Source organism: Gavia stellata, chromosome 28, assembly GCF_030936135.1.
Source record: "Gavia stellata isolate bGavSte3 chromosome 28, bGavSte3.hap2, whole genome shotgun sequence".
Classification (NCBI taxonomy): Eukaryota; Metazoa; Chordata; class Aves; order Gaviiformes; family Gaviidae; genus Gavia; species Gavia stellata.
Window position 1 is genome coordinate 1117569 of NC_082621.1, and position 24997 is coordinate 1142565.

General features: G+C 39.2%; 2 protein-coding genes across 2 annotated transcripts; both read left to right on the top strand.

Moving 5' to 3' along the window:
- Positions 1–4539: 4539 nt before the first annotated feature.
- On the top strand, positions 4540–9758 carry LOC104250950 (keratin, type I cytoskeletal 15). The gene is made up of 8 exons (XM_009818610.2): positions 4540–5133; positions 5831–5913; positions 6861–7017; positions 7505–7666; positions 7822–7947; positions 8088–8308; positions 9142–9167; positions 9676–9758. The coding sequence occupies exons 1-8, from the start codon at positions 4540–4542 to the stop codon at positions 9756–9758; spliced, it is 1452 nt and encodes a 483-aa protein (XP_009816912.2).
- Positions 9759–13532: 3774 nt separating this feature from the next.
- On the top strand, positions 13533–24166 carry KRT23 (keratin 23). Its single transcript, XM_009818611.2, is given in 9 exon segments — positions 13533–13726; positions 13728–14156; positions 17833–17915; positions 19346–19502; positions 21105–21266; positions 21359–21484; positions 22234–22454; positions 23361–23392; positions 24063–24166. Coding segments are annotated over 9 exon segments (1443 nt in total). The 5' UTR covers positions 13533–13597.
- Positions 24167–24997: the final 831 nt, after the last annotated feature.

Here is a 24997-nt window from a genome sequence, read left to right on the forward strand (position 1 = left end):
CAAAGAGGTGTAAGAAGAGGGCAAGATGGGAAGAACGGGGGGAATAAGGTGCTCTGGTGGAAGAGGAGAATCGAAAGGGAGCAGCGGCATGAAAAGCACTGGCATACACAAGATGCAAGTGGTTCTTCAGAAACTCACCCATTTATACAGCATCTGCTCCTGGAAGAGCAAGGAGAAAAAAGCTCTTGCGCATGAAATGCTTCAGTACAGTCTGTTCCTGAGTGCTGACACACTTTTTAACAAATGCTTTCTACCAAATTTATTCCCTACAACAGTCAGACATGGAATCCCTCACAGATGAAAGAACAGACAACCCCAGATCTGTTTTTTAATCTTAACAAATCCCATTCCCTGAGAGCAAGTTCTTGTGACAAAACCAGTGGGAGTATGAGATTACTGGTGCAGATTTCTTGTGTTGTAGAGCTGCAAATGTGAAATTCTGACAAGAAATTCTCATGCCCCAAGAATGCAAACTATAAGTTATCAGGGCAGTTTGCAAATGTATATTTTGACCAAAAAGTTTTACTTTCAAAGACCAAATTAAATGCAGGTTTAGGAAAAAAGATGTTTAAAAGGTTAACAGTTTAAAAGTGTTTAAGAGGTTAAAAGTGCCAAGAATTGGATGAATTCATAAACTCTGCTAAAGAAACTGGGGGCTTCAGAGACTTGAAAGAATCTTGAAACGGCTAGAATTCTTGGTTTTATAGCCTAATTTCAATTTTAGCTTACAATTTTATTGATTTTATCCCATATTTGCAGGGTAATGAAGGATTTCTGGTGAAATGTTTCAAATAAAATCACTCAGAGACTATAATTTTAGAGTGTGGTGCAGGAAAAAAGTGTTTTCTAAAGGTATGTAATGTCTGAGTGATGGTTTTATCAGCAAAGACTGAGATGATAAACAAGCTGCTTCTTGAATGGAACTCTCTGTCCTCCTGAAAGGAGAGGCTAAACTGTGTCAACTCCGTTAATCCCGTAACAGAAGTAATAAAAGAGTTTGCACAGCACAGACATGTCAGGGAATGTCTTCCAGGAAAGCTCTGTGGAAGCATGACAAACCAAGGAGCTTATGCACCACAAGTACAATGCTGCATACTGTGCAAAGGGTAAAACCATGTGTCAAGACATTGAATAAGAAATCTTAAGAGTGAAGAGAGTGAGAATAAAGGCATAAGCTTGAAATAACTTTTTTTTTTTTACTTCAGCACGTGATAGGCTTCAATTTCCTTGTCTAGACTATAAGGAGAAAATTTTGTAGATTGAGGTTCACATTCCAGCTGCAGGAAAGAGCTAAATGAAGAATGCACAGAGCAACACAGATCTCTACTGGCACAGAGACACCACCGATTTGAGATGTCCCTTTAAAGTCCTAAGAGGTTATGAATCTGGAAGCATTCCAAACCTCATGAATTTAGAGAAATGTAACTGATTGTTTTTTAAATGATAGACAGAACATAGCTAAAATGCAGAAATAATAATTGAAAAGAAGAATATGACTGTGTGTAGAATTACACCTAGTTCTAGAACTGAGCTAAAGACAGATGATTTTCACATACTTACTTGTTCAAATTCAGATATGAAATTAGGTTCATGAAAACACTTTTGATTTCTAAACTTTTACTAATGTAAATATCAATTTTTTATAATTTTTCACCAAAGCAAGATACGCTTTACATAGTCTATTATAAAATGATATAATGCATTTAGGTTTTGATATAGAAGTCTTCAACCTGGAGACAGTAATAAAACAACAGTATCTATATAAATAAATACCGTGAGTGAGTGCATTCTGAATACGCACAAGCACTTGCCAGCGGTCTGCTCTCAGTGTAGAGGTACAGCCATATTTACAATTTCTCCCTCACCAGAAGAGCCAATGTTAATGAGTTAGCCTCTTGTCAAAACTGAAGTTTTTTTCTCTTTAGGAAAATACCTGTGAAGCACAGCAACTGAAGCATGCTGCAAATAAATGATCCCTAACCGACCACCTCCAAACTTCACAGTGCTTCACTGAGGCACTCTTCCTTGGATTCTCCTTTGGTTTGAAAATACTACTGACAGTTTCTAGTAAAATATTAGGAACTATTTAGAAGTAGTTGTTTAATATGAGAGAACAAATAGCGAAGATGCTGGCAGGGGTAAGCCTCAGGTCTGCAAATCCTGCACTCTGCATTTACAAGCTTTTGATCATGGGGGACACACCCTAGGGATCTGAGTTTGATGGTTAACCGAAAATTAAAAAAGCCTCAGAATCCCCACCACTATGTTTTTCTGAATTATGTTATAGGACATAATCTGTATTGGCTGCTTGATTTATTTTTATTTTTCCCAATGGCAAATATTCTACAGGAAAGAAACAGTTTTGTATCTGCTACCTGGTTTTTATGAGTGTTCATCTGATAACAATCTAGAATAACGCACAGGGCACTTCAAAAAGTAGCAAAGTGTATTTCACCAGCAAGCTTCCAAAGAAGTTATAAAGACTGAGTGAAAGAAGACTGAATGAAAAATCCCCAAAGTTTCCTCTTAAAGTTTATGGTGTTTTCTAGAAGTGATTTTGCTAGATTTTTTTAAAATGGAATTTGATCTTGCTTATTGTGGGATCACTCAGAGTTAAACAGACCCTAGCAGCATGCACACCTCAGGATATTTACATTACAGGGGTCTTAAAGAAACTTTTTTATCTTTAGGAGAGTTTGTCTAAACTTGTTTCCTGAGACACTAACTCTTGGAGATACACAGATTTGGCAACCTACGCAGAACCATTAATCTGCCCAACAGCAAAACTGAACCGCTGTGGCAAAGGTCCAGGTTCAGTTTGAAACATGTTTCTACAACTGTGAAACACCCTGTCTTTTCTAGTCAGCTGAAGAAGGAGTGGACAGTCTCAGAGCCAGGCTGTTAAGCTGTGTATCACAGCTAGATTCTTGATGTTTCTTTCCTCCCAAGTACACATCTTTCCTAGTAAAAAGGCTGCGTGTTTCCCTGAGGCTGCATTAAAGTCTCAGCTGTAAATTTCAGAAAACCCCTCAGTTTATTCCAACAACTGGTATGAGCCTCAGTTTACCTGAAATCACCTATCCTGAATTCTAAGGTCATTTTCTGTTGACAGGTACTGTCAAAAACTGCTAAAAACAACACTTTCCTAATTATGTTGTTAGCAAAAATATCATCTTTTCAAAGTTTTATTCTAAAATAATTTTGGTGGTTCTGAACTAGAGACCAGAGAAAGTTCCTCCCATCTTCACTTCGTCCCTGCTTTTCTCCCTCCTCTCAGTCCCCAGTTTCCTTAAACCAGTATGTGCCTCAGTACCAATTTATTGTCTCACCATACCCCTACCTCTTCACCTGCAACTTGTGGCTTTCATCCGAAGAATGTCACCTTGCTGTGCAAAGAGAATGGGGCTCTTTCTTCACACTCCGCACTGTTGCCACACGCTCCACACATGTTATCCCCAATGACACAAGAAGTTAATACTTCCTTAAAAATATCCCAAATCTGGTTTCCCATAATTATGCAGTATTGAACAGAGCTGTATTACTGAATTACTGCCTTTCGAATTTCACTAGCAAATTATTAGATTTGAAAAATACCGGTGTTTCAAACTCCCACTTTCAATGAAGGACTAAGATGACTCTTCTAAGTGCTTCTCAAATCTTATTTTCAAGAATGACTTCATTTCATAATGCATATTGGCATTAAACCCACTAATTGCTATCTGAACAGTTTCATCTTAAACCCAATTTGTTTACATTTTCCAAAAGTAACAGGAACTTAGTCCTCCCACATTTCTTCTTTGAACTGAATTATTTCAATCTTGTATTACCTTTCTCAACTATTTCACAGGCATTAGTAAATTAACTATGCCCACTCTTCCTTGTACATTGATGGATGCTAATTGCTCCTCATACAATGCTATGATGATATGCTTTTTGCACTAAAAATTCAGATTCAAAATTCTAAATATTAGTTCCAAGCAAAGAATAGGAATAAGAACATAATCAAATTCAATTCCAAAGTTTTAATGGGAAAAAATATGGATAGAAATGAAGAAATAATAGTGAGATGAACAGATGATTGCACATTTTTCAATGAAAGGTGAATTTTACTTAAACTTCATTTTTAGAAAAAGTTGATATTCTTAAAATAGCCATGGTGATTGCTGTGAATGGGTAAGCGGGTGTGGTTGAACTCACTTTGTTTTTCCATTCTTAAATGTCAGAGAAGTAAACTCCAAGTTTCAGAACTATAGCCTGAAGAAAAAACACTCATCTGAATCATCCCTTTTGTTTAATTAAAAAAGAAAACCCAAGCCCTAGCCCCTGAGACGTACAGCCAGCTCTCTTTGTGAGGAATGTCATCATAATTGGCCTCACCCCTAGGGAGGAGAATTTTTGGAGGGAGGGCTGCCGGGTGGGTTTGTCTCCTAACACCCTTTCTTGAGGATATAAAAGAAGCACCAGGGCAGTGAAGGCACATACCTTCCTCTTCTACACCAAGCTGAGCAACTGACATTAGCGCCTTCTTGTGCTGCAGCTATGGCTACTTCCTTCATGCAGAGCTCTTCTTCTACCTATGGCGGTGGCTTTGGGGGTGGTGGAAGCTGCAGCTCTCGCCTTTCCTCCGTCCGAACAGGAGGAACCTGCCGAGCTCCAAGCATACATGGAGGATCTGGTGGCAGGGGTGTCTCCATCTCTTCAGCTAGGTATGTCTCCTCTGTAGGAGCTGGATATGGTGGTGGGTTGTGTTCTGGTTATGGTGGTGGTTATGGAGGAGGCTACAGCGGCTTTGGTGGTGGTGCAGCCTGTGGCTTTGGTGGAGGGGCTGGCTTTGGTGGAGGGGCTGGCTTTGGTGGAGGATCTGGCTTTGGTGGAGGGGCTGGCTTTGGTGGAGGTTTTGAAGTTGGTAGTGGCTTTGGTGGTGGTGATGGCCTTCTCTCTGGAAATGAAAAGATAACTATGCAGAATCTGAATGACCGTCTGGCTTCGTACCTGGACAAGGTACGAGCACTGGAAGAGGCAAATTCGGATTTAGAAATTAAAATCCGAGACTGGTACCAGAAGCAAGCTCCCTCCAGCCCAGCCCGGGACTACAGTAATTATTACAAGATAATTGAAGATCTCCGAGACAAGGTATGACATTCATATGTAGAGGACTTATAAGAATGCATTAGAATTGTGGAACTGCATATTCCATTTCTTTAAAATAAACTAAAATAATTACAAAATAAACATTGAAACCCCCAAACCTAAATATATCGTGCTTATGAGCTGAAAAGAGTAGTTTTTTCTTAATTTTAAAAGCAAATATGTTATCCTGAAAATGTGACGTTTGTTGAAATTAAAATGATTGCACTAAAAATTAGCAAAACATGGCAAAATGTGTTTAGAATTATCAATGTATTTATTCAGTAATCAAATAGTAAAGAATGTGAGAGGTAGGCCGCAAAGGCTGAAAAAATAATTCTTCTAGCTACAGATAAGATCAGGTGTTGTACAAACGTATTTTCTAATTATGTTTCTAATTGGTTTTACACAAAGGTATCTCAGCTCTCTGGTTTGCATATGGTATGTGGAAAAGAGGTTAGCGTTTTTGGGTTTTCTCTATAAAAGCTGTAAGAATGACAGTGTGACCAAAGAGCAACATAACAAATTGCAATGGCTGTTGCAATCCAAAAAGCATATTTAACCAGTGACACCACAACAGAGGTCCATCTTTTTCTACCTTCTTCCATGGTTTACAGCCTCAATAACTACCTACTATGTACTCGGGACCATGGTATTTCACCATTATTCACAGGAACTTTTTTCTGTGTTTCTTAATTGCCAGATCCTTGCAGCTACTATTGACAATTCCAGAGTCATTTTGGAGATTGACAATGCCAGGCTGGCTGCAGATGACTTCAGACTGAAGTAAGTTTACCTGGAGCACATTTGTCTTCTCTCTCCTTGTCTCTCTCTCTTCAAACAGTTTTCTGAAGTTTTGTATTACTTTTTATCTAGAAAATAAAGTTCTTCAGTCACTGAAGGACACATTTCAAAATTATGGATAGGTATTTTTCCTTGGTAACTTCTGATGGAAAAAAACCCTGGCAAATGGAATCAATGTAATGAAGGATCAGTTCAGAATATAAACCTGACAGAAGACAGTATCCAGATCACTGAGCTGTTTACATAATAAATTATAGTTCATGTCTTCATTTTTTAGTGATGCTCTTAACTATTTTTACTAGCCTAAGTCACAGCGGAAAAGAAGACAGGAATAGGCTGGGATTTTTACTTAAAAGGAAGAGTGGTGTGAAAAGATCACTGTTCGGTTGCAGTAGTTCTCTCTCAAAGAGACTGAAATTTAGAAAAGAAAGACAAAGAGTAATGTGGGGCTTATTCAGTTCATGGACTCAGTAGTACATCAGACAATGCTCAAAAGATGATAAAGATACTTGCGCAACTGATTCATCTTGCAGTGATGTACCTGCAGGTTTATATTTTCTCCTCTAGCGTCCTAGGCAGAACTGGGCAACCTGTGCTTTCCTTCACACCAAGTTTGAGAGGACACTGCAAATGGACTGTCCTGTGTGACGACTTTTCTATTGATGCTGATAATCATTATCAGGTTCTGCAAAGTGAAATGTCATGTACTCCTCAAGAGTAAAATCAGATGGCAATGCATGTACTTTCATGTCATAGCAGGATGTTGGAAAAAAAGATCTTTACTCCCTTTACACTTATTTTTCAATATACATGTTTTCATTTATTGCCCACTATTCCTCCCACATTCAATATAAAATTTCGTAGTTTTATAGCTCTACTGAATACAAACTCGTACACATTCCAGTGCTTGTTTCTTTTTCAAACTGCAGATACGAGAATGAGTTGTTCCTGCGCCAGAGCGTAGAGTCCGACATCAACGGCCTGCGCAGAGTACTGGATGAGCTGACCCTGGCCAGAGCTGACCTGGAGATGCAGATTGAAACACTGAAGGAGGAGCTGGCCTACCTCAAGAAGAACCACGAGGAGGTGAGAGTCCGTAACAGTGGAGAGAGGAAATTACTTCCCTCCGGAATTTATGCTTCTCGGGTGGGGAGGGGGAAATCCAAACAAAACCCCCGGAATTACAACATTACAGCTTAATAAGAAGAAAACTGTAATATTAAAAGAATCCAAAGTGTGTCCTGAGAAGCATTTTTCTGATTCCAAACTTTTCAGACCTATTAGTTTCAGTTTGACATTCATAAGCACGACAGGTCACTGAGATAGTAAAGCTGAGTAGAAGAAACACACATATAAGTTACATGTAAATATGTGTGTGTTGTGTGTAAGTGTACAGGGAGTAGAAAAGCATGTGCAACGAGAGATAAAATTTGATAAACATTTGTATGTGTGTGCCACCTATGATACTTGATACTAAAAGTACTGGTACCACTGCATGGATTGCTGATGGCAGAAAGCATATGAGAAGAGAGAGCCTCATCTTTTTTGTGTTCTCTGCCTTCTGCCCACGCAGGAAATGAAAGAGTATTCAAATCAGCTAAGTGGAACAGTCAACGTGGAAATGGATGCGGCTCCTGGCATCGACCTGACCAGAATTCTCTCTGAGATGAGGGAACAGTATGAAGCTCTGGCTGAGAAGAACCGTAAAGATGCTGAGGCCTGGTTCTTCACTCAGGTACAGTTACGCCAATAAACAGCAAACTGATGCATTGCCTCATTATTACTGCCCCAGCAGATGAGACGGGCCCTCCCTTTCTCAAATCACAGATCTGTGATCGAAAATTTTTTATACAATATGTATGTGATTTTACAGTGTTTTTTTTCTTTCAGACTGATGAGCTGAACCGTGAAGTAGCCACCCATACACAACAGATACAGACCAGCAAATCGGAGATCACAGAACTGAGACGCACAGTCCAGGGTCTGGAGATTGAGCTCCAGTCGCAGCTCAGCATGGTACGGAGCTGTCCCAAGCACATCACAAGTCACTACTAGTACACTCTCCCCTTCCTCCCTCTCTGTCTTGCCTCTCCCTAGGCTCCCGCTCTGTGGGACAAACCTGCATGCTAACATATTCTGACATTATTCCGCTTTAGAAAGCTGGACTGGAAGCCAACTTGCGAGACACAGAAGGACGATACTGCGCACAGCTGGCACAGATTCAGGGCCTCATCACCAGTGTTGAGGAGCAATTGAGTGAACTTCGATGCGACATGGAGCGTCAGAACCAGGAGTACAGAATGCTCATGGACATCAAAAGTCGCCTGGAGCAGGAAATCGCCACGTACCGCCATTTGCTGGAGGGCCAGGACTCTCAGTATGTTGCTATATACAAATCCTGTGATGATTAGATAAGGTTAATAACATGACACATTGTAAAGCAGTAATCTGTGGTTGCTAAACTGACTCCAGATTACTCAATTACATTCACTGCATACGCAGCCTTTTGAGTACTAGCAAAACTGGTGCCCGGCAAAATCCCAGGGGTTGCTATAACTCGAGCTGAATCTCCAGATCAATTGTGCTGATGATTTGAAAATATAAATGCAACCGCTTTGACTAAGATGAATTACAGAAGGCACCAGTCACCATATGTGTATCTTACATAATCCTCTTGTTGCACTCGAATAAGAGCCTTCAGCCTGAAATAACCTATAAAAAGCTGTTCTCAGTATTTCTTTAGCTCTTGGTTTTCTACACTTGTGCACAGAGGTGAAAATATTCATCATACACCAGTACTCCCAACTAGAAAAGAACTTGGTACAGACCACAGCTTCCTTTAGCTACATTTTAGTGCCCATTTCTCATATACAATCTACACATGGAATTAACTTTTGATTTCTGAGGAGGAATCAGCTCCTTATGTTGTTTCTAGATCATGACATTTTAAGAAAAGGAGAAGTATATAGAGACATATATGGACCAAGAACTGGTCTGACTGCTGTTCATATTTCACTCACGTAGGAGTGGCCTTCAAAGCAGAAAGAACTTTAACAATAACACTAGTAACAAGACACCTGAGAAACAACCCATTGAAAGAAGCAGTGTGAAACCATGGCTGCTCACATGCAGTGGTTCCTAAATGGATCAATGCTTTCGGTGGACAGGGTCAGTGATGGTCATTAATCAACTATTTCTTCTTTTCTACAGGATGTCAGGAGTGAACCCGAAGGATGGTAAGAAAAATTTTGATTTAAAGAGGGGCGGAAATGAATTGACAAAATAGGATTAAATAAACCTATCTTTTTTGCTTAGGATTTCTTCTTACTAACACAGATCACATTCTCTCTGCAATGACCACATTCATTATCACTTAGAGACAAAAATAAAATACTTTATCTTCTCTTATGCGCACTTTTGAAACCAGTAGCTTGCCAAAATGATTGCATGAACTCATCATGAGATTCTAAAATACCAAAATCTCCCAAAGAGTCCTAAGTTCCTCTGCTGATTCACACAACATACCAGATACATCCAAATCCCACATGTGATGTGCACTGTTAAGATTTACTGGATGAGAACCAGTAGGGAGAGAAGATAAGATGTAAAGGCAGTTGCCCCTTTGATATGTGAAAAAGATCTTGTGAGGAAGCAAGCAAAAAAACCCCCGTCACACAGCTCTTCAGTGTGTTAGCAGTGCATTTTTTTTCCCTAGTTGAATTCATTCTTTCTCTCCTTCAACAGCATCTCTGGGCCTTGGAAGAGGTCGCATGGGCATAGAAGATGATGGAAAACCCATTTCTACTCGTGACAGGAGACTCCCGTAAAGAAACACTGAATCCCCTCTTGCACCGTATAAACAGTGCAGCCTACACATTGGCTAATGCTAAGAGAAATATCCTTTTACTTTCACCAAATCACAAGAATGTAATCCAAGAATGTTCAACAGCTTGATGTCTTTCCTCAGATTTGCTCTCCCTTTTTACATGATCATTTGGCTCTATGGGTCGGAGATGACAAGCTTGTTTTCTGTCAGTAGCTATATAGTTTCCTTACGAAAGAACCTACATAATAAAGTTTCTGTTCTGCTTGTGCAAATACATTCAGTCTAATGTTTTTTTTAAGTCAGTATGGCATTGCCATACACATGACCATACACCCTCCCTAACACAGTGCTTCCTGTAACCCAAAACAAGAGATGCTCAGTGGATAGCAACAACAATAACAATAGTAACTTTAATAATAATAATAAAGATGATGATGAACGGACAGATATAAAGTGCCATTAGATTCTCCCAGCAAACCTGAAGCTAGTATCAGTAAAAAACTGAGAAGATAATGCAAAAAATCCTTAAGCTCTTCGATTTGAATTCAAAGTGCACAACATGACTACAATTCATGCACGAATAAAATGCACTTCTGAAACAAATTAATATTTTTCCCTATATATAGTTATGTTCCTGCACTTCCTTCAGCAAAAAGGCAAATTCCGTTAGCCCTTGAGGAAGCACTAGGCAAGGTCCAGGTGAAATGAACTGTTGAAGCAGAGTTAGCTGTGACTATTTTGGTTTTCATACATAAGGAAGAAACCCACCAGCCCATGTCATTACTGCAGCTGTTGTATTAGCAGCACTGCTTTTTCTCAGCAGTAAGTTAGTCTGCAAATCTACACCAGTGTAATTGAAGAGAGACGCTTATAAAGACTTAAGAGGCTAGTAAATGCCAACTTCAGAAGCATATAAAGCATTTACATAAATGCTGTATTTTGCTAACATAACCTGTTTGGAAAGTTTGCTGTTAGCCTCATCGCTGGGCATTTCAATCCACATAATATTTTCTACAAAAATAATATAATTTCTAGAATTACGTATTTTATTTTCCTTCCAACCTCGTTAGAGTCACTATTTTTCTCTCTTCATGTTTAGCCATGAACGAGGCTGCAGGATCACTGGTATACCACTGGTATGAAACATACATACTGCTCGTATTCTCAGTGGAAAGAACTGAGAAGAGGTTCTCGCAAACTTCAGTAAAGCAACATCACAATCTACCAGAAAAGAAAAGCCGAACAGTAAAAATGATATTTTTTCCTGATCCAGAAATCGGGTGACTACTATAGGTATCACTCAGAGAGCAAGAGAGAGAAATTCCACAGCCAGAGGCAGCTGTCCATTTGTACTTCAGATGGAGGAGTTGAATCACTGTGACATCACTGTGACATCACTGTGACAAGTGATGGTCACAGGTTATTTACCTGTATAATGCAGGTGTCAAAATACTCTGCCTATACTTAAACTGCAGCCTATAAATTCAGTTTGCTTTTCCTGTTCCGATTCAGCAAAACAAGTACGATTCCCAAATAAAGCAACTCAGGACTTGGCGTTCCGCAGTTCCCGCTAACTTGGGCCTGCCCAGCAGTTGGTATGAAACAACGAGCAGTCGCCGTCTGATGGTGCCATCTGCTGACAACGTTTTATTTTCTTACTCGGATCATTGCTGTCATTCTGCACTCTGTGGATTCAATAGCTGAATAAAAACAAGCCCCATAGTGCCAGCCTGACAAAGGAGAGCTGTGTCTGGTTTTAAAGTAAGTTTTTTGGTCATTTCCATGGATCCTCTACATGTGTTGATAAAAACTGTGTGGCATCTTTTCCAGTTTGAAAAGGATAAGCTTCAGAGGAAACACTTCCTATGTGTCAGATCACCTTCGTTTTGTATTACTTGCCAGAAAAAATACAATTCTGTTTTTCATGATGGCATGATACTCCATGAAACTATCAGGGAGTAAGACAGAGGCTGTTCTGTCTCACTAACTGTCAACCTCACTGCCAGCCAAGTTGCGAATCTCACTCAGTAATTTCATGTGAAACAAAGGATTCATTTTATTTCACATAACATTATGTACATACGTATGTATTTATATTTCAATGTAATATTTCATACATTAGCTTGCTGAATTGCCAGGCTAGAAAATTCAGTCTGAAATTAATCTCTGCTGAGATGAACTGAACAGCAGGATATTATTGGTTCTATTATAATTCGGGGTTTTTTTCAAGTTAGGCCTTCATTTTTTGTCTGGTGCTTCACGCTCTTCTCACTCTCAAGCAGCAGGGCTGATACCAAGCTGTAGCTATTAATAGTAGCTCTGTAGCTATTAATAGTAGCTGCTATCAGAATATTTTGTGATAGCCATACCTTGTACTTACTGAAAAAACATATCTTCAAAGATTCATTTCCTCAAATAATTAAAAATGTTAGCATTTCTATACAATGAAGTGCATGAGGAATATGTACTCCATGGAAACGTAACTGGTAAAAAGAAAATCCACAGGTGCTGAGTAGAGCTGACAGAGCCACGAGGAGGAGCTCAAAACCTGCCCAATTCAGAAAACAAGGCCGAGGAGGCATCCCAGGAAAGGATGAAGTGCAGCGATTCTTTATTACTGAGAAATTTCAAATGAAACAAAGAGAAAAAAAGATTCCTTCAGTTTTCTTCCGGGATAGTGTAATTCTGGTTTGTACCGTCTCTCCGACCCCACCATTGAGAAGGAGTAACAGTGCTGAGTAAGATCTTGGTGAAGAGCTGAGCCTTCAACTGCTGTGAGGAAAAACAGCTGCACCATTTCTGAGAGCACCCGTGCCCACTCAGCTTTCACCTCTTCCCAAATCTTCTTCCTCTATCCCACCCCTCAGCCGCACTCTATAACTACTCTGAAAGACAAGGTGAACCCAATAACCCCGGCTGTTGCCATGGGAACGCATCACAATTTACCACCTTCTTATCAGCATGAGGAGTAAGAAAATCTTTGCAGAAGCCAGACTTGCCTGATCTATATTTGATGGAAGAAGTTTGACAGAAGGTTACTGAAACTTTTCAGAAAGACTATTTTTGCATGATTGCCAGGTCAATTTTTAGGGCTGGTAGCTTTAAATACTCACTTGAATTTTTTGAGTGTTGTTACAAACTCATATTCTAAATATTTTCTATAACTAAACATATAAATATCTTAATAGTATTAATACTAGTAACAGCAAGAAATTCCTGCATTACTATCTATTTCAACAAGACTATTGAAATATGACTGCACCTCAAATAATGAAAAAATCAGTAGAAAAGATTAAGTACTTAATTCTCATGTATTTCACCTGGAAATGGGCAGCTGAAGGGAATAGCTGGGGCTTACTCACTTTGGAGAGGAGTCTTAGTCCAATGACTGAGGTTGGATAAGTTCATTAAAGCCTCATGTCTCACACAGGTAGAAGCTGTTCGGTACATTAATGACAGCTTGATAGGACATGCTGCATTTCAGGATGCACAGACTGCTGTATTTCTAAAGCCTGAGAATCACAGCAGAAAGTATCTTGAGAGACCCATCCCTGCCCCAGCTCTCCATTTATTCTGTAACGGATGATTCTTCTCCTCATAAGCAGGAAAGCTAAACATATTAACTACAGGGTTAGAAAAAAGTCTGAGGCAGAGCTGATCCTGTTCCACACCTACTGATTTTAGCCACACCTCACTATTATAATATGAAAAGAAAAAGAGGGAAAAAAAAAAAAAACCAACCAAAAGGAAAGCAATCTGGTATGTGGCTGTGATTCCAAATAACAACAGTGTGTGCAGGCTCAGAAATGCTTCAGAATTGACCAAGAGGAAGCACGTTTCATGATGACACAATCTTGTTGCTGTAGTCATTCATCGAAGGGAAACTCCCACAGGAAAAGGCATAAAGCTGCTCAGGGAAGGCTAAGCAGCTGCTCAGTGCTAGTCAGTCAAACATTGGGTTAGATTCACAACAGAGCTAAACATGAGTACCAGCCCAGGCCCTTTCCAAATTTTTTCTGGGTCCCTCAGGGGTAGTTCAGGGTGTGGTTTGGCCCAGCAAGGAACTTCTTACAGACCTTCAAGTGCAGATGGTGGTGCCAGCAGCACACATACCTCCTTCTCCTCTGCCAGACCCCTCTGGCTGGCTACTGGAGGAGAGGCACCCTGGGGAGGCTTCGGCGAGCACCATGGGGAAAGCATCTTCCTGGGTGGGAATGAGAAACAGACTATGCAAAACCTGAATGATCGTTTGGCTGCCTATCTGGACAAGGTCCGCTCCTTAGAAGCAGCTAACGCTCAGCTGGAAAGCTGCATCCTAGAGTGGCACAAGACAAAGTCTCACGGAAAGAGGCATGACTTCAACCAATACGAGCAAAACGTCACTGACATGCAAAGACAGGTAAGTCAGAGCTACAAGTGACTATGTCATTCTACGCTCTTTTAAGGAATCTGGGTACTCATTTATGCTGATGGCTTTCCTTTAAAGAAGTTAAAGAAAACCTTTTAAATGTTAGAAATACTAATGAAAGTGGTTTAGGACTGGGCATAAACATCCTTTGTGTTCACAAGGAGGAGAATGGGGCGCAAGGAGGAAAGGCTGGAAGGAGACAAGGGGGATTCTGCAAAGACTGGTAGTACAAAGAGATTTGTCTGCTGCCAAGTGTTTGTTTCTGTACATGAAACTGGTTTGAGTAACTATGTCTGGCAGAATTTGGTCCTTTTGACTGCACATGTATTCAAGCAAATTACAAAGCAGGCAAACTGAAGAGACTGCCTCCTTTCATGCACGCTGTCTTTAGACGTACTGTTGCATTTCATTTCTTTGATTCCTGTGGTAGCAGACAATGAAACTACAGGAGTTTTGGGTCCAATGAGCTTATGTAATCAGATGGAAAAATACTTCACTGTAATTAAGAAAATAGCAGTGACAAATTCCTTGTGGATGTTTTCACTATAATTAAAAGGAGAATTTCTGGTTCCTGCCAGCAGTTAATATTAACGTTCAACAGTAACTCTTTCAATCTTCCAAACTCACGTGTCTTCAAATTTAAGCATAATATTAATCTGTATTCATAAGGAACATACTTAGCACTGTAACCATCTGTGTGACTAATCAGTGTAATTAGTTTTACATAGCCATACAGGGCAAAACCCAAAGCTATTCCAAATGCAGTGTTGTAGTTTTCCCTCCACTTTGCATCATATGGTCACTTGGCATTCTCAAGACCCTGAGAAATTTTTTCTGAAAGGGCTTGGAAATGGTATTGTCCCGCATCTTTGCTGATTGAGGCCAGGGACTTAATCAAACTCCCTGCTCACTGTTAAATGTGTTGCCTCCAGGCAGAAGATGAGGCACTCCGACCACAGACAATGTGTAAGAAGAGCCAGAATTGTCATCACCTATTTCTGTTTTAAGGATAAAGAAAGATCATCCGTCTCCAGACTCTATCACTTGAGCACTATTTTTTTAACTGATCCAGAGATAAAAACTTGTTCATCGAGAATATAAATGTGTTCACATTGATTTGGGATTAATAAATCAGAAAGATTTAGGAAGACAATAAGACTGAAAACATAATGTCAATCAGGGTAGAGCCCTCACTTTTGAATAGGTTGTACCCAAACCGCTTATTTTTAACACTCGCCACTTAAATAGCTACCACTGGCGACAGGCACCTGTTAGACTGATGGCTGTCTCAGCCAGTATGTACTGGCTGTGGTGCTCATACTGGGGAGGAAGGGCTAGTAAAGGATTATTTACAGGCAACAATTCAGTGATTTAACTCAGAATTTTTACTTTCTCTATAGATTATGCAATTAGCACCACGACTGCCAGTAAAATGAGTGAAAATATAGCATCTGATTATTAACTATAATTAAATTAATTAACCATGAATTTAAAAGGTGAAGTTAATTTAGCACCTAAAATGAAATTTAGACAAAATTTAGGATCCTATATCCAATAACCCAGAAAGTCTGTGATGCACTGGCTGTTTAAACTTGGAGCCATATAATCACTCAGGTCCTACATTTTGGACCATGGTCTTCCCTGGATACCTGAATTCTGGATGAACGTGCCAGATGGAGCAGCAAGTTGCCTTGCTCCAGCCTGACTCCATTCTAACCCAGATGCAGAGTAAAATAGCACCAGTTCTTCAGGTAAATGTCTCATTCAAACATCTTGTACTGCTAAATAAGCAGACTGATTTACAGAGCATTCAAGGAGACAGGATCAATGCTGCTGGAGTAAGGACACAAGACATACTGAGGAAAAAGTCAGTGCAGGAAGCCTTCTTGGAAAAAATCTGTTTTGAGAAGGAATTTGAGTGTATTTCTTACATAGGCATGTGTGAATTCTTAATTAAGTTACCTGTATGTTTGCAGATTTATATTGGTGATGCACCCATATTGATGATGGATGTAGTGAAGAAATCTGTATAATTATAAACAGATAAATGTCCACATTTGAAATGCACTGCTGACTGGCATAGCAATCAATATCATACAGCAGTTGGCAAAACACTGACAATTGTAACTCCTTTGTTGTATTCTTTATTCTTTCAGATTGCACAGAAAGAGTCATAAAGCATTTATATAAATGTGTTGCTGTGTTGCATGATTATGAAGTGGCACAAAGTTGAAGAACTCCTGTGTTGCTTGCTCATTGCCTTATAACCTTCCATAGTAAAATTCACCATTCTCTAAGGATGGATTCAAGAATTGCCTCTTCTCTGGCAACAAATTCCAGGCAGCGATGCATTTAGGTTGTTGTTATACTTCTTCAGCTGCCCTTGATCAAGTCCCAGGGCAGTATGCAAGGTGTGCTGTTAATTGCTCAAGAATGTACAGTCTGCTAACAGATTAGTTAAAACATTCCACAGACACCTTCTTTTCTACTATGAGAGGTAAACTTTTGACACTTCAGGACAATTTTGTCATTTCCTTGTTTCTTTCTGATTCATTTAGGTGTGGGAAGGTTTACTTCAAGGTGCTGAGAGCTCTGTAAATGGCTAATGATTTCTGTACAGCCATAATGCACCTTGTTTTGCTATGTAAGTGTTGAGTGAAGGCAGCTGTTGGAACTGCAACCATCCTTCTCTTTCCTTTTTTAGAAAAGGACACGACGTCCCACAATTATTAGTTCCTGCTAATTATATATGAGTTCCTGCTAGGATCCTTTCAAAGATTTTTAATGGAATACTGAGATTTTCATATTCAGATCTATAGTTCAAAGCTACCTCATGTTAACAGGGACTTACAAGTCTTTCCAGTGCATGCTCAGTATGCTAAATGAATGATGCGGTGTACTTTCTCCTGCACCTTTTAGGGAAATTTTCAACATCCCAAAGCAAAATCAGAAACACGAATTAAGCACTCCATGGTGCTGGACGATTCAGTACAGTTATAGGTGAATAACTGAATAGACCATGACAACTAGATGCCAGTGTTATTCTCAAAATGACAATCCATGCGACTCCAGACTGAAGCACATGGTGGACTTGAGGGGTCCTGCTCATGAGTTGCTGCCACCGTCATCATTATGCCTCTGCATCACAACACTGATTCAGCAAGGTGTTTATGCACATGCTTACTTTTTAGCAGATGATTAATTCCAGCGTTTTGATTGTACTCAGACACAGCTTAATGGTTCTTACTGAAATTTGCCCTGAAGATGACCAAGGCTGCTCTTCCAGCAATGCTAAACAGAACCAAAATCAGTTCACAAAAAAAGAGGAAGACAATGATTGTTGTTCTGTAATGTACCATGAAGTTTGTGTAATATTATTCATATCCTCTACCTGGCCAGGAATAAGATGACTCCTCCTGCTTCCTATCCAGAAAAGTAAGACTCTTTAGACTCTTTCTCTTTAGAAAAGTAAGATTATGGACAAAAATTGCAGAAACACCTAAGTGAATCAGGAAACTAAGCTCCTTTTATTCGTGTACTCTCCTTAACATGGGATTTCTCCTATTGGGATGCTTCCTACAAGCAGCAGGGACTCTAAAACAGCACAGGTTATTCACCATCACCATATGGCAACACTGAGTCTGCTGTTGGATTCTCTGTTTTCCAGATTGAGGATGGCAAGATCACCAATGCCAGTATCCTTTTACAAATTGATAATGCTAACATGGCATCTGAAGACTTCAGGCTCAAGTAAGCTCTTTGTTGGTTTCCTGATTAAGTTTGAAAGAGGATTAAGCAAAATACTGCTTTTTCTTGATAATCCAATATGAAACTGATTTTATGGAGGTTTTCTGGTGTTACTGGATAAATAAAACCGATGTAGAACAGAAAAAAACCCAGAAAGTCTAAAAAGGATGTAAAAACCACAAATGATTGCTGAACAGTCTTGAGTCACCCTGTTTATGATACTTAGTTCAGGTCCTGAAGAGCAGGTTTTACAGCAGACACTTGATACTTGTGACAAAAGGCATTTAAAACTGTCATCTGGAAATACAAATTAACCCTTCTCTGCACTATGCTTCCCCAGTCCAGCCCAAATCTATTTCCTGTACTTATCACCTCTTCTGTCCAGCTCCGCAGGAAATACCCGTCCTTCAGTATTCCCTGCTCTGGAGTCTTCTAAGTTTTGCCACAGTAAGTGGGCCAGTGCTTCCCTGGCTACCAGTACACAGTTTGGTTTTTCAGTACATTGTTGAAAGATAGTTCTCACACCAACTAAAAAGCCAAAATATTTGGACAGAAAACTTCCAGGCAGATCTTTGCAAAGGAAAGGAACTTACGTTTCTGTAAGTTAGACTTCTTAGGAATCATGAAGATTTGTCTTATTTTCAACAGATGATGATCAGCTATTAAAAAATCTCTCAGCTTTTGGTAATATTATAACAAACTTAAAGACTCTGAACACTGTAGACTTTATCTAGCCTTGCCTTTCTTTCTTTATCATTCAGTAGTGTCATAAAAAGGAAACAGTGGAACTACTTTGAGAGACTGGAATCATAGAATGAGTCTGATGGGCTGTATGTAGAAACACCAACAGAGCCCACAAAAAATGAAGGGAGAGATTCTGAGAAGCACAAGTGCTTCATCTGCCCAAAGGAAGATATGGCAGTGTCTTTCTGACTTTGACTCACTACAGATGGCAAACTGCAAGAGGTTAGAGAGGAATGTTAATAACTGGCTTCCATGACATTTTTCTTGTTTTCTGAAGGACTGAATAGTTATAATTTTGGAGAAACTACAGAAAGCATTGATTGTTGACACTGCTTTCACATCTTTATTGGCAAATTTTTGAGAATCGTATTCTCAAAGCTTTCACAACCTGGTAAATGTTAAAATGCAGAAAGGAAAATGAAAGAAAGAGCAATAATTTCATACCATATAGGAGGAGTTATGAGGAAGAAAGAAAAACAATAATGAAACCCATCTTATTTTTAAGACTATTCGAGAATATTCAAAGAACATATTTTAGAAACAGAATTTGTTTCCTCATTATTTTGTTCTCTCTAGTTCCCTACATAGAGGACTTAAGCAAGGCTACTTCTCTTTGATACTGCTTATACAAGAGGCTAGAAGCGGTCTGTTCTCAACAAGCATGCTCTATCGTCTTTTTCCTGACAAAGGTATGAAGCAGAGAAGTCTCGCAGGCAGGGAGTGCAGCTTGATGTTGAGAACCTGCGTAAGGAGCTCGATGGCCTGACCATTGTTACAACAGATCTGGAAATGGAAATTGAAGGCTTGAGAGAAGAGCACATCCTCAGGAGGAAAGACCATGAGGAGGTAGAAAAAGTTCCACTTGGTAAAATCCTATCACACCAATCTTCCCTACCATGTAATTAACCTTGAGCAAGATCCACAATCTATAAATGGGATTGATGATTCAGAACCTAATCATGTTTGTAAAGAAGCCAATGAGAGTCAGATGAGGCACAAAGTCTGTGTACTACTTTACCAATTAAATTAGGATTTCAGAAGGGCTAACAAACTGCTGTATTTTCTTCCACTCTTTTCTAGTCACCTACCCGTCTGTCATACATAGCTAATTATAACTTACATATTTGACAGGAATGTTGTCATAAATACTTAGATATAAATACACAGAGATTTCAAGTAAATAGGAGACGTTACTGGTTGCTGTTGAGTTTTCCTCATCACAGACTTTCCCCTCAACTCTGGAGATATCATTTCACAGAAGCACGGAGTGGCTGAGGTTGGAAGGGACCTCTCGAGGTCACCTTGTCCACCCCCCCCAGCTCAAGCAGGGTCACCTAGAGCAGGCTGACCCAAACTAAACAGACCTTGAATTCTTGAAGGATCAAAATTGAAAAGAATGATAGATGAAGTCAAGTAAAATCACTTATTCTTGCAAAATCCTAAGCACAATAATTAGATAATACTTAATAATTGTCAAAAAACATGCTGCTCTGAATTATTCCAGAGCTATACCACAGTGGTCACTGTTATTCCCACATATATAATACCACTGCTTGACAACACGCTGTTTTCATTTTGCTTGATCTGATGTCGTTTCCAGTTATTACCTAATGCAGAACAAAACACCCTACTCAGTATCTGTGGATTATTAAAGTGGAGCATAGAAACACAAGGGTTACACAGCAGTAGGTGAAGCTGTCTTTGGCTGATCCCCTTAAAGCCCAGGATTCTACTGAACAGCTATAATAAAAGAGTTCTTGGAAGCAGGGCAACCAACAGAGACATCAGCACGTCCAGCTGATCTGCATTTTGGAGGCCATGATGTCATACCCTGAAATGCTACTTTGCCTGGGCGCTTTGGAAAATGGTACCTAGCGCATAAGATTGTGCTACACCAAAAGGAATGTTACCATACCTGCTTGACTTGTCCTGTAATTATGTTGTTTACACAGTAATTATATGCTTTAATCCAATTATTCCTTTAACAATTACATAGAACTTTTACATTACTCTCCTGTAAACTCAGTTATAGTTCCATAGATATTAACATACAGGGTAAGAAAGATGAAATTACTGTTAGATTTTCATCAAAGGTTTTGGGTTCCTAATAGATAAATAAATAAAAAATGTCAGTGCTTCTTCATGAAATATATATCTTCCAGAAACACTATATGAAAAGATCTTCACATGTGTTTTTTACTGAGTTTTCTAGCACAGTTCTGCCACAGAAGCAGATATAAGTCACAGGTTTAAGTCATGTCACAGTATTAGCCATATATAAATTTTCCAAATAGTGTTAACTGAATATATATAACAATTAACTTACCATAATGAAAAAAAATATTTTGGGTATTGTGAGAGGATGGAACTGAAGAAGACAAGACAGGAATGAAAACTTTCCACTTTCATAAATAAGTTTCCTTGTTTCCTCTGCTAATATATGACTAGGATATGGAAGCAAATCGCTCATCACAAGACTTCCAAGTCAATGTAAAAGTAAATGCAGCACCTCCTGAAGACTTAGCCAAGATTCTAGCAGAAATAAGAAAAGATTATGAAGCCATAATTGAAAAGAATCGTCAAAGCCTGGACAGTTGGTACAAAGAACAGGTAACAGCCATTTTCTGCTCATTTCAAAGATCCCTGCTGCTGTACATGACCGACCAGAATCAGTAAGCTTTTCTCTTGCTTCTGCTCCATAGAGTACAGCTATGTCTCTGGCAGCAACCCCTAATCCAGAACAGATGCAGCGCAATAAGAACGAGATCAAGGATCTAACACGTACTCTACAGTCCCTGGACATCGAGCTGCAGGCACAGATGAGTAAGGTATCTATTGTAGACATCTCTGGCAGGTCACTGTTACTTCATATATTCTCAGAAATTGTCGTGGACCAATTCTTCATTTAAATCCATAGCCTAGCATAACTTTATTTTAGTTATTAAAGTATCAGTGAAATTGGAATTTGGACCACACCTGACTTCGCCAGAATATGCAAAATAGATTCAGCAACCATCACCAAGAAGTGAAACATTTACATCTCTCCTTAGAACAAAATATGGGGATAAGAAAAAGAAGAGATGGGATAGCTGACTCCATGATCCAGAAAGAAAAAATGTCCAAGAAGACAGATAGTAATACAAATTTCATACTTACAACCCCTATTATAATGCATGAAATATATAAACTGTGAAAAAATGGTGTGGAATCTTCAAAAGTATTACTCAGCTCTTGGACAGGTTAAAGCTCACACACCCATAACTTGGAGACTTTGGAGCAATTCTGGACAGTAAATGCAGAACTGACAAAAAAGGCAACAGTTACATGAGCACAGCTTTTGAGCAGAAAGAATACAGCAGGGATAAATTACTCAGGTTTTCCCTCTCATTATGCACACACGACACAGCTTCATGATTCTGCTGTCTTCACATGAATAGTCATGCAAATGCATAAGTGTTTAAATTACCACAGTCTTAATTTTGCAATCTTCTAGCTAGAGACCAAATTTGCTGGCATTTCTGCATTATATCTACCACATAAATAATAATCATAGTACTGGTATTATCTGCCCTGTCAGAAACACATGCTGGAAGACACCTTGGCTGACACTCGGAATTACTATGCTGTTGCACTTCAAAACATGCAGCAGATCATCTCCAAATGTGAGGAAGAGCTAAGCCAGGTTCGTCATGACATTAAGCAGCAAAATAACCAATACAAGGTTCTTCTTGGGATCAAAACCCGCCTGGAGAAGGAAATTTCCACTTACCGCCTGCTGCTGGAAGGGAATGTTGACGGGTAAGGCAAAGCCGCCCTGACTGGAATAGATGAGAAGAGAGTTCTCATATTCGGGTTATTTATTTGTTTATTTGTTTATGCTTAATCAAAGCTTGTGAGTTCCATACTACATCAAGGGTTGGTATTTTAATGTGATGGATTGTAATAAAAAGCTTGAGCCACTTAGTATACAGAGAAACTTGTATCCATGTAATTTGGACTACCTAATTAATATAACTTTTTATTAAAAAGAAAAAAAAATCTACATTCCCACAGCATGCCTATCTCAGCATAGGAAAAAATGCCCTTTTCAGTAAAATGCATAGTCATTTCCCATCTTCAAAAGAAGTTCTAGATCAAAAAGAAGCCTGGAGCCAAGTTTAGATATTTTTTGGTCAGCCATCTGCAGTTACAAATACCAGCACACAAAATCTGTGCAGTATGCCCCTCTGTTGATGGGTTCTTTGGTTTCCCCATCTCTGCCTTGTCTGAAATGTCTGCATTCGGAAATCTTTGTGCCTCTATTCTTTACTCTCTCATCTTATATACAGAGTATGTCTTATTTATACAAAATCAGAGGAAGGAGGATTAGCAGCCTTTATAACTGAAAACCTCAGGGAGGCAGGACACTATGGCACCAAGTACAGGGGTATTGTCAGAAACCAAAATGGGGTCAACTTGAGCACCCAGAACAGTGGAAGCAATAATGCATGTACCCAGGAACAGTTTCAGGTGAGAGTATCTATACCCAAGACTACCAAAAAGGAAAAGTTCTTGTGGTATAAAAGCATAATTCTTTTTTTTTTTTTTTTTAATCTCTTTTCATAGTGGTGTGAGGTCTCCTTAGAATCAGTGAGAAGAAGGGGATGAATAACTTCTTGAAATTAGTATAATCATTATTTTTCCTCTGTTTTATTATCTTTACAGGATAGCAAGAACATCTGAATCAAAAGCTAAAGGTAAAAGTCCCTTATTTTGTTATCTGTAGTGACTCTTAATTATTGTCATTTCCAATCACATTTTACTCAGAATAATTCTTACATGAATGAACTATGAAGGGTTTGCATGGCAGATAATTCTCGTGCAGGCCATATTTGAGAATAATGTCAGTGATTCATGGGTCTTGTGAAGGGCTGCACTTCAGAGCACATTCTGCTGTCTCTGCCCACTCGTGGACTATCTTCAGACTGACCTCTCTTAGTCAAACACGTTGTCCAAAGCTCAGACTCAAGATTAAAGCTTTCATGGTATACAAGGAGGCACAGAGACTCCATTTGGTGACTGACACAGTGTTAGGGCTTGAGAGCAAACAGAAAATCTGCATGTCTGGAAATTCGTATTCTGGCATGAGCATGACCTACAGACATTTAGGATAACCTGCTCTGAAGTTAGATTTGCATTGGCTGGGATGTAGCTGTATTATTCATTTGCCCTGACCGGGACAAGACTCAGGGTGACTTTCTAGCAGTACATTTTACAAAGAGCAATAACAAGAATTGACTTAAAGGGAAACATGTAAAGATAAATCAGCTGAGGAGGTAGCTGGTAAATTACTGTAAATGACGCTTTCCCTGCATCATCTTGTCTCAGCACTGCTTCTTGTCTAATTAGTCTTTCTTTTGCTTTCAGAACATGCTGGGCTGACCAGTCGAAAGATCAAGGCAATTGTCCACGACAGCGTGAATGGGCGGGTGGTATCCTCCACCGTCAACGAGATCCACCAGCAAGCATGAAGTAAAAAGTTCTACTGGCTTTCCTGGCGGGCTAAGCTCTGACAACCCTTCTGTGCAACTGCGTGCTGTGTGTTGTCTCCCTGTATGTAAAATAGGGATACTATAGTGAACTCTCTCCTAAAATTATTTGCAGCGTAATAATGAAAAGCGCTATACAGAGCTAGGTATAGCTGATATTGTTAGATTAAAGAGCTTTTAGTCATCAAAATGCCAAAGAAAAGCTATTCAATGAAAATGACTGGTTGAGCTGGTAATATATGTATTATACACATCTCACTGGGGCATGAATCTCCATCTGTGATTCATTTATTGCTCTGCAAATTAACTGTAATTTAAAGTGAATAATCTCTCAACTTTTCTCCTGGTCTTATGTCTCTCATCATATACCTCACTGCAGCCAATAAATTCTTTTCCAATACTTGTTCTGGTCATTGGAATTTCTGATTTTGCTTTTTCTTACATATGCACCAGCCCAAAGTGGCAGTGTTACTGACACAGGTCGAGACTGCAAAAGCCTCATTGTTTCACGACGTATAAAACTGGAAGGACACAAAAAAGAAGAAAAGAGGTGACACAAGTTACAGGTGACATTTACATTAGCAAAACTATTAGACTTCCCTATATACAACTTTTCAATGTCACCATTTAAAACAGCATTATCAGTAGGATTGTTGTAAAGTACACTTTACTAGAAGAGTCACCCTAGAAACATTTCTTTATCTTTCAGCTTTAGAGAAATTTTCTTTAACTGTTTACACACTTCCCTTCAAAGATTACAAGTACTTTTCCAGATACTCTCATTCTTTCTCAGTGACCCATTTAATTCAAAAA

Excerpts from the sequence above, each read along its gene's own strand:
- LOC104250950 (XM_009818610.2), top strand. The coding sequence starts at position 4,540 with ATGGCTACTTCCTTCATGCAGAGCTCTTCTTCTACCTATGGCGGTGGC. Across the intron at positions 7,018-7,504 it reads TCAAGAAGAACCACGAGGAG|GAAATGAAAGAGTATTCAAA; the intron begins GTGAGAGTCCGT and ends CTGCCCACGCAG. Across the intron at positions 8,309-9,141 it reads CTGGAGGGCCAGGACTCTCA|GATGTCAGGAGTGAACCCGA; the intron begins GTATGTTGCTAT and ends TCTTTTCTACAG.